The following is a 10,587-nucleotide window of genomic DNA, read 5'->3' as shown; positions in this document are numbered from 1 at the left end:
AAAAAGACAAAATCGCCCTTAGCCCTATCTATTCCCCATTGTCGCAGTTGTTTCCCAGCTCTGCTCGCCAACCGCCGCCGGGCTTTTTGACCGTCATCGAAGTTGTCACCGCCGCCCATTTCCCAACGCCGCTTGCTGCTGCCTCCGCTATCACTGCCACCGTCGAAATTGTTGTCGTCGGGCTTGCCGACCATCATTGAAGCCACCGCCGCCACCGCCCGCTTCCCAGCGCTGTTGCCTCCGCCATCACCGCCACTGTCGAATCCACTGCCACCGGGCTCGTTGACTGTCATCAAAGCCGTCGTCGCCACGCGCTTCCTAGCGCTGCTCACTAACCGCAGTCGAACCCGCCGCTGCCGTCGGCCATCGTCGAAGCCGTGGCCTCCGCCGCCACCATTGTCGTTGAAGCCGTTGTTGCCGGGCTCGTCGACCATCATCGAAGCCATCGCCAAGCTCGCCAACCACTGCCGAAGCCGCTACCCCGGGGCTCACCAGTAGTCATCGAAATCAGCACCAGGCCTCTCTGCGCCGGGTTAGGGGTGTGGACGGGGCGGCTGGGGGGCGTGAGGGGCAAAAGTGTGACTCTAGTGGGGTTAGATAGGGCTGAGGGCAATTTTGTCTTTTTAAAATTTCTCTCTCCTGTTTTTGCTCGGAAATAATAAAATATTGTCTCTGGTGTCCTATAGCAAATTTTACGAATTTTATGGTGTCCATCAGCAACGACGCGATTTTATGATGTCTCCTAGCTAATTACACGAAATTTGGGTGTCCTATGGCAAATTTTCCTAAATGTTAATATTTTGGGACGAAGGAAGTAACGATTTATTGTAGCGTAAAAAAAATAGATTGTCTTGGGAAAGCTGCAATATTGTTTCACGCATTAGCTAGGATCACGTCTACACAAACCCAGTTTTCTTTGGTTACTCAACTTATTTCTTATAGTTTTGTTTGCCAATAATTTGGTAGAATCAACCTACTTTCACTCGGCTGATTTGCGTTTTGTTATCAGTTAAATAATTAGTAGAAATGTAGCTAGAGAAAAGGATTGTTAGCAACATTACTTTTTCATTAGGTTTATATCGTAGCACCGTATAGTGGTGTAAAAAACTCAAAGCAGTTCTATGTGCTTTAAAGTTTGCATAAGAATAACTTTTCTTACTAGTGGAGTAGATAGTATAGTAAGATACTAGTATGATTTATTAGTGATCTCTCTCAATATGTTTTCAATGTTAGTATTGTTAAATCACAAGGAGGAAAACCATAATCTGACAGTAGAAAGTGAAGTGTCTCATTTATAGCCTAATCTTTTCGTTTATTCTTATGTTTATTAGCTAAAATTTAAATTTTAAACCTTAAATCTATAGATGATTTTGGTTTTTTTTTATCGAAGTTCAAGGCCGGCTCTACAATTTTGAGGGCCCTAGGGCAAACTTGATAACATGACCCTTAACCCTCTCTCCCCTACAGAGAGACGTGTTATATGTATATTCACGCTTTTTGGTTGTTTAGATTAATGACATTTCAAACCATATCAAAATTGTCAATGATGTGCATTTATTTAGTTAATTACCAAACTTTAGTAAATACGTAAGAAATCCTACTAAAACTTGGCAATATTGCTAGATTGTCAAAATTTTAGCATTGCAAAAATTTGGTTAGATTTATTTTGGCTACAATCTGAACAACCCCTTTAATTTTAAAGTGTGTTTTCAAATCTAATCATAGAGAAAAATGAACATTGAAAATATTTCATATATATATGTTCAAAGAAATAGAAAAATATCAACACTTAAACTGATTTTGTTTATTTTTCCCATTTACTTAGCACCATAAAAATGCATCTTGAGTAAAATTACAGCTTTTCAGCACCTAAAATTATTAAGGAAATATATATTATGAACAAGAATCTATCTATACATACAATTTTGATTGTTGAATCTGGAATCTTTATTAATTCACTAATCAGAATTATGTAGATAACCAGGAGTAGTAGATAGTATGGAATTATTCACTAATATTAAATACCACTTTGGCTCATACAGTACTCATTTAGGCATGGGCCCCTAGCCAAAACGGGTCCTAGGCGTCGCCCTCTTTGCCCTGCCCCAGAGCCGGGCCTGTCGAAGCTTATTTTTCAGCATTTGCTTTTAGATCATTAAAAACACATATATAAAAGTTTTATTCATAAATTTTATTTTTCGCTTGCAAATATGTCATTTGGCTTATTTCCTGAATAAGCAAAATATTGGGGCCGCTAGGCTCATGAAAACATCGTTATGACCTTGGTATAGTATAGATAGTATAGTACAATGTAGCTACGATATGACCTTGGTAGCTCCAATTCCTGGCTCCGTCCCTCCATCATCTTTGTTTTTTTCCCCTAGATCCATCACATTAAGCTATCCTATCAAAACTTTAATGCTACCAACATACCAAATTTATTTTTGGTATTGTCAAATTTTGAAAAGGTTAATTTTGGTATTGATTTGAACAGCCCTGAGTGATGGAAGATTCCAAGTAAATACAAAGACCAATGTGCACCCACGTTGGCAGTTGGCACACACAGAACACAAGTCTGGAATAGCCTGCAGTAGCAGCAACTGAACAAGTCTGCCCTGCCCGGAATCCAACGGACATATCGCCTCCCTTTCTTTTCTTTACTCCACCATCAGCGTCGTCGTCGATCCGCTCAACCATTTGGAGTTAAATTACGAATCGGGCTGTCAGCTAGCAGCATCTTGGCAATAATCCAGTGCCAATTAAGCTCGTAGATCGTAGGCGTAGAGCTGTTAAAAAGCTCCTAAAGTTCAGTTAAAAATACAGTGAACTGGAATCAGCGGAAAGCATTTCGAGGCCCACTCGGTGTGCTTTTCCACGCGGGACGAAAGCAGATTCCTAAATACTATTTCGAACGATTTTCGAGTATTCAAGTTTCAAACAGTAGACTTGACCAAAATTTGTATTGAAATTTTTCAGAAACCATCGTACAGTTAAGGCTGAATCGAAAAGGTGAACCTTGAGCATAGCTTACCTTGTGTGCAGTGCACTCGAGAGGACTCCAAAACTTCGAACTTCGAAGGCCGGATGGCATGTGTGTGAGTGAGCAGTGATCAAGCTGAGGAGTGCAGCAAACGGAAACTTCTAGAAGCTTTGCGTCGCATCCACTCTGCGCGTCATTTTTTTTTTAAGTAAAACTCCGCTCCAAATTCGATTGCAATCAGGGTTCATAATTCAGTGGAATCCGAATTTCCGGACCGGGTCAAAAACACAAAACAACTTGGTTTTTCGATCAAGTTCAAACAAAATGAAGATAAAATTTAAAATTTTAACAAAGTTTAGTCATATTTTATCGGTTTTTTTGTCAACGGATTCTATAAAACCGGTAATACCTGATTGTGAGCAGATTTTGATCAGATATCAAAATTGTGAACCTTTGTATAACCCGTGTGTTCTTCCCCTTTATTTCTCAGCTCATCTCATTCGTTTTCCACACGCACGTTTTTCAAACCGCTAAACAATACGTATTTTGTAAAAGTATTCTATAGGAAAGTTTTTCAAAAGAAAATTATATTAACTATTTTTTAAGTTTTTTAAGGCCAATACTCAATTAACCTAGCTTTGTTTTTCATGTCAGGAGATAAACGTTGGGAACATTGCCTCCCGAACACAGCCGTGTTCATCAAACACGGTAATTTCGTGGTGTTTTCTGCGAACCTGACGTGAATTTAATCTTACCTCGGCTGGTAATAACTACTAAGAGAAATCAAGACAAGATATTTTTCTCTTACAGTATTATTACTGTATTATTTTTACATCTCTCTTTCTGCCCAAAAAGCGAGGCGAGAGATATTTGGTTGCCAAAAATGGGGAGGAGTAAACACGCATGGGGCGTGGTTGCTGGGCCTGGCCCATCCCGCGTACTAGCCCCGTCTTTTTGGGACATAAAATCATTTTTTCTTCTTCTTTTTCTTTCCTTCCTAGGAGTAATATAATTCCTCCTCCTCCTAAACTACTAGAACCCCTCCTCTCCCTCCTCCTCCTCCTCCGCCACCCTGCGCCGCCGCCCGAATCCCCTCCCACTCGCCGCCGCCGGCGACAGCAGGCACGGTGCGAGCGGCCGGACGTCCTCCTCTCCTCCTCCACGCGCGTTCGCTGCCGGCGAGCAGGGGCAGACGAGCACGCGACGCGGCGCCGGCCTCCTTCCACCGCCACCTACCTGACGCCGCCGCCTCGGTTCGAACCGAACCGAATCGAATCGAAGGTTCTCTCTTTTCTCCTTGGCGCGGCGCCGCGCGGCTCGATGATCCGGGCGTGGTGTGGGTTTTGGGAGTCCATCCGGAGGACTTGGGGGATTGGTTTTCCTTTGCTTTCCCTGCAATTAACCGAGCCTCGGTTCTCTTCTGGGATTTCTTTCATGTCCTTTAACTGATAGATGCTCGTGTTTCCAACCAAAAAGGTTTTTTTTTTTTTGGGTGTACATCCGAACCCCCCATTACCACCTCCACACATTAGGTCTTCCTCCTCTGCACTTGCTTCTGTAGTTTGCGCTTCAAGATTAATTTGCAATTGTTTTACATGTTGCACCCTTTTGATGTTTGTCCTCACTTACTGGGTTCTGATCCCACAGAAGATCGATCCTTTTATTATTTTGCAACAGGAAATGTTTCTGCGGCAATGTAGTTTACAAGGGGGCCTTGATTTCTAGTACTTGCTGGATGTTTTTGGTGTTTCTTGTCACATGTTTTATGTGCTATATGTGTTTCTGGTTTTTGCAGATGAACGGGATAAAGGAGATGATGTTGGAGGGGCTGTAGTTAAGTAGCACAAGAGAGGTGAACAGACGTCGGGAGCGTGTTCTCTCGCCATGTCTCGGTCGCCGCACCTCCCTCCCCGCTGCCCGCCGCTGGGTCCTCAGATCACAAGGAGGGACGACAGCTTGTTCACGCAGAGCTGCAGGTTTCCGTCGGAGGATCCATTCGTCGGTGAGCCGCCGTGCTGGCTCGATGATCTCCTCGCGGACTCCGGGAAGAGCCACACCCTTCCTCCTCTCAGGAGAGCCTGCAGCGATTCTGATGCTATCTTGGATGTGCTGACGTCGTTCCAGAGCCCAATCTACCCTATCGATGAAGGGGATCCGCAGCCGGTTGGCGAAGCTGGGGAGTCGTTCAATGCTGCGGCTGAAGGGGGTGGAAGTGGTGCTGGCATCGAAGGTAGCTGTGTTTATGGACCAAATTCGCCGAGACAGAAGACTAGGCTGACCAGTTCAGAGAGTTCCATGGTTAACGCTGTCTTGGAGAATGTCCCTAGCAACCCATTGCAGTACCTGATGATTGATGCCACAAGTGGTGTGAACTGTAATGTTGGTGCAGCCAATGGAACTGGAGACACAGGTGATGCTGTATGCCACGCTGATCAAGAGAAGTCACTTAAAAGGTACACCGCTTTATATTTATGATTCTCTGCCGTGCATTGTTCATAGCGTTTGTGATTCCAAGTCTTTTCAAATCAATTCCCTGAAATCAAAATTCAACAGTAACCAATGTAATATGCTCTCACTATTTCATATATATAAGTGGGAGTCCAGGTGAAAAGAATGTATTGCTAGGTAGTATTATATCAAAGAGAATCAGTACAGTTGGCTGTTTTGGCAAATGCTGACGCGATGTACCAGTATATCTGATATATTATAGCATTCTGCAGTGGAGGGTTAAGCTTGAACGCTAATCTTAGTGACTTCTGTTTGCCTTTTGTCTTTGCCACTAACAATTTAAGGTTTCTATCATCAGCTATTCAGCAGTAACAACTCCAGATATAAGATATTTTTGGCTTAGTCTATAGCACATTGGGTATATGCAACCTCTGCCTCCTGTGGCCTTGTTAAGTTCAATGTGGGTGGGGGGTGGGGGAGCTCCCTGTCATTCTGGAGTAAAAGGGGGGGGGGGAGCAATTGGTGGCTATTGCCACCCGGATATGAGGAAGATGGGTAGTGTTGCGGACAAAGCTCGCTGGAGTTAGGTTGGGTGTGGTTAGGGGGCCATGGGAGGAGAGTGAGGGCGAGGCAGTGAGGTGCTGCTGGTCACAAGAAGTGACAATGACAGTGAAGCAGTTATTGGGCAGGATGTGGAGAGTGGAGAACTTAGCCACTGAACATCAGGAAGAAAGTGGCACGAAGGGAATCTCATGGAGTTAGGTTGGGTGGGGCTAAGAGGCAGTGGGAGGATGGTGAGGGTGGTGCTGTACTGCAGGAGGTGAAGCAAAGAAATGGGGATGAGAGCTTGACACCTATACCTGAAGTCGTGAGTGAGGCTGGATGGTGGGCTGTTACTGGAAGGAGCATGGGGTGGAGGTTTTGAGGGACATTGGGATGAGAGGAGTAGCGGTCGGTGATGAGCATCAGGGAGGAGGCATTTGGCATATGACGTGACTAGCCATGCCCTTTAATTTTATGTGAACTTGTTGGTATAATATTTATTTACACAAATATTCAATTTGGAGCATGACCAAAATTCTCTACTTTGGGCTCATTGAACACTCATATTTAAGCGGGCACTGGATTTTGAAAGATCTATTTTAGGATTCTTTTTGGACCATTTCTCACAAATTTTTCATATATGGTGGTTCATTTCGTTTGTCTTTTAAGTTTCAGAAAGTTAAAGAAATTTGGTCTGGTATTGGTTCACAGTTTATTTGTTTAGTGGCACTAGTTGAGCTTAGTAAAGATAACGGTGTCAGCTATTGACGCTGACAAGAAATTCATTTAAAAGAGTGCCCTTGTGTTAATGATGTGACAACTTTCATTGAACTTGCAGTCATGAAATCGAAACAGCACTGCAGAAAATCTGGAAATCAGGACTGTGATATATGTATTCTTCAAAGATTATCAATTGGGTTCTAGTTCTCAGAATAAAAAAAGGATCTATTTCTCGCACTAAGGCTTTTTAACTGTGACAAGTGAATTATGCAAGAATCCTGTTACCAAGGGCATCCCATTGTATCTGTTGGAACACTGACAGATCTTAGATAATATATGTGGTTGAGGAGCTGATAGTATGACCATCTTGATGCCCACACTTCTGCTGATGAAAATCCATTACTAAGTTTTTAACTCTATGAAGCATGATGCTACCAAGTCAAGACCATCTTATCTCTGTAGATTCTTTTCATGTACTATTGTCATATTTCATACATGAAACTGAATTTCGTCAACTGTTGAAAATTCTGCTCTAGATATTAAGAACAATAGAATGTGTCTGAATATCGAGATGACATGTTAACATCTGTGCAGGCGCTCAGGCCAAAGATCAAGGGTCAGAAAACTTCAATACATTGCTGATCTTGAGAGAACTGTTGACTCACTTCAGGTAGTGCTGTTAATCCTTATTATTACTCCATTTTGGATTAAGTAGTGCTTAACTCTTTAGAGCAAGGTCAATAGTATAGCCAACTACTGGCTCCAAAACATCTATAGCCAATCTAATAGCTCATTCATACAATAGTTAACTATAAAAATATACTACACCATTAATACACGGTCCCACCTCTCATACACACATAACATCTTGGAGTCCGTGTTGCAGCCGGCTACAAATCTGTAGCCCGCTTTCTTCTCTCTCTTCTCTTTTCTTCTCAATATATGGTTACAGCCGGTTTATAGCTTGCTATTGTACCTGCTCTTAATGGCATAAATTTATTTTCTGATTTTCAGAACATAGGGGCTGATTTGGCTGTGAGGGTGGCATCTCTTTTCCAGCTTCGTAATGCTCTATCAATGGAAAACAAGCAACTGAGGAGGCAGATCACTAGTCTTCAGCAGGCAAAACTAATTAAGGATGGTATGTCAATCTGTTTGCCCTTTCATAAATTGCCAGCACAAATTAAACCTTTTCGAGTATGCATCCTTGTTTAGTTACATAGATTTTGCGTGCTCTTTAATCAATACCTAAGTACAATTCAGAAACAACACCTATCATTTGGTTATAAATTGTAGTTCTGTTCAATAAGATGACAGGTGAATTCAGTCTGTAGCAGAGATGATGTGACTATTTTTTGTTGGTCTATATAATGTTTCACGCTTTTGCTGTCATGCAAGCTATGCTCAGATGTTGAATGCGGGTTATTTGAAGGATTGTTACTGTTTCGTAGATATAGCTAGCCAAGCTATGTGCACAAGGTTCGTATGTGTCACAGAAAAAAAAACCTGAATCATACAGAATGAATCGTAGATATAGCTCATCCTGCCATGAAGGCAATTCTTATGCATCCAGCTTCATGCAATGCTAGTTTGACAATAAATGTTACAATGGCCACCAGATTTTGTATTTCCGTGCTTTACTATGTTTGATTCTGGAGGTCTTCTATTGTTGCTTCTAAGTTGTTTGGTGGCCTAATACACTTACCAAATTGTTAGGGCAGGGGCAAGCCTTGTAACCTTCTATCCAGCTGGATTTTTGTTGGATGTACTGTTTGATGATCAGCATGTTTCAGTTCGGATACCAATTAAATCATTATGATACAATCAACACAGAATAAAATTTGGATTTGTATTCATAAATATCTAGAAGCTCGTGTCAGTTTGATATCTTAACTTCAAAAGCTTTCAGTTGTGTCAATAGTTGCGAAAGCATTAGTTTGCACCATTCATGCCGTAGGTTTGATCTTCCATGTTTGGCTGTCCTAACATTTGTAAATGAAAGTGACAATGCCAACTTTTATGCCTTGCTTGAACTATATGTTAAATCGCGTTAAAATCATGTTATCATCTCGTGCATCGCAATGAATGGTTTTCGACGGAATTTCGCAGGCCAAACGCAGATGCTGAAGAAGGAAACCGAGAGGCTGAAGCAGCTCTCAGTGCGCCACCGCAGGAGCAGGAGCGTCACCTCTTGCTTTGAGGCCAACTCATTTGGAGGAGGAGACCCATCTGCGATCAACTGGCAGATGCTCGACATGTCAAAGCTCAGCTTGAACGGCGGCGCTGTTGTTCCTCCTAGAGGCGGCTACGGCATGTGAAAATTTGACAGCAACAACCAACATTGCCTGCACTGATCTTCACCTGTGACAGAATTGCTTGCAATATCATTAGTTTGTGGTTAACAGTTCACTAACCTGACCAACCATAGGTTTATTATTATGGGTCCATCTTTTAGGAGAGGGAGATTAAGAGAGGGAGAGAGTTGAGAGAACATCAGTCGTTATCGCGGAAGATTTGCTGAGGTTATCATGCAAGTTTTATCTTTTTTGTAGAATTCTGCAATGACTTCCATCGAACACATATGAGATGAAGCAATCTTTGCATTGCTTAAATTGCTGTGTTTAGCGTCAGAGTTTGCAGCTTGTGCTTTGGTGTTATTTTCTCTGCAGTTGAAGCTGCAATGCTTGCTGGCCATGATCCTCCGATTATCCTTGTTTTGGTCGCTTTTGGCGCTAAAATTGTACCTTTGCACGGCATATTCTATTCTATTCTTTTACTAGTTTTTGTAATTAGTTATTAGAAGGTCAGCACACCCCCAACCCACCCCCCCCCCTGCAAAAAAAAAAAAATCATTTCCTTTTTGTTTTAGCATTAGTTCTTTTCAAACTTCTAACTTTTCCGTCACATTAAATGTTTGGACACGTGCATAAAACATTAAATATGAACGAAAAAAACAATCGCACAGTTTGCATGTAAATTACGAGACGAATCTCTTGAGTCTAATTACACCATGATTTGACAATGTGGTGCTACAGTAAACATTTGCTAATGACAGATTAGTTAGGCTTAATAGATTCGTTTGCAGTTTACAGGCGAAATATATAATTTGTTTTATTATTAGTCTATATTTAATACTTCAAATGTGTCCCTATACTTCAAAAAATAATTTGAAAAGAACTATACACGGCCTAAATCTGCGGAATGATCAAATCGACAATGCGATGAACTTGGGCCATCTTGTGCTGCGTTTTGTGGGCATAAGATGGGCCCAGTTAATTTGTGCAATGGTCGACTTCCCCCTACTACTACTACCCCGATCCACATAGCACACCATTGTAACTCTGGGTTTTTACATGTAAATTCATTAAAATTTATGAAAATGATCCCACTAAATTATGAAGTAATGGTGTTTGCAAATTTTAATGAATTAATCTGTGCAATTGTCAGGAATGTAACAGCTAATAAGGTATTTAACGGATCTGATGGGCCCATAATTTTAAATTTAAATTTAACAACTCTAGGAACTTTTGAATGGATAGAAAACCTAATCGTTATATATTGTTACAAAGCAGGTACATAATTTAGTCACTAACTAAGATGCTCTATTTTGGCCTCTCCACATAACACAATTATGAAACTACATAGTATATTTTTCCTTTTTTACTTTTCAAAGCCAACCAACCAGATGGCATGTGCGACTTTGATACTAGTACTATGTTATGCTATACCTGATCATATGAGTAAGACAGAGATTTCGTCAAACCTCTAAAACTCTATATGTTATTTACTAAATACTTGATAATTCCTTTAAAAAAAAGGTACGCGTAAATTTGGATTAAGAAGTAATGTCACAATATTATAATAATGATTTTAAAAGTTTGACTGAATCTTATACA

The 10,587-nt window shown here is 41.4% G+C and overlaps 1 protein-coding gene across 1 annotated transcript; it reads left to right on the top strand.

Moving 5' to 3' along the window:
- The first annotated feature begins 4,046 nt into the window (after positions 1-4,046).
- On the top strand, positions 4,047-9,321 carry LOC4329583 (basic leucine zipper 34). The gene is made up of 5 exons (XM_015768007.3): positions 4,047-4,261; positions 4,776-5,433; positions 7,286-7,361; positions 7,706-7,832; positions 8,801-9,321. The coding sequence occupies exons 2-5, from the start codon at positions 4,865-4,867 to the stop codon at positions 9,007-9,009; spliced, it is 981 nt and encodes a 326-aa protein (XP_015623493.1). The 5' UTR covers positions 4,047-4,261; positions 4,776-4,864; the 3' UTR covers positions 9,010-9,321.
- Positions 9,322-10,587: the final 1,266 nt, after the last annotated feature.

The sequence above is a fragment of the Oryza sativa genome, chromosome 2 (assembly GCF_034140825.1).
Source record: "Oryza sativa Japonica Group chromosome 2, ASM3414082v1".
Classification (NCBI taxonomy): Eukaryota; Viridiplantae; Streptophyta; class Magnoliopsida; order Poales; family Poaceae; genus Oryza; species Oryza sativa.
Note: the sequence above shows the minus strand (reverse complement) of the source record. Positions and strands in the feature narration are given on the sequence as shown.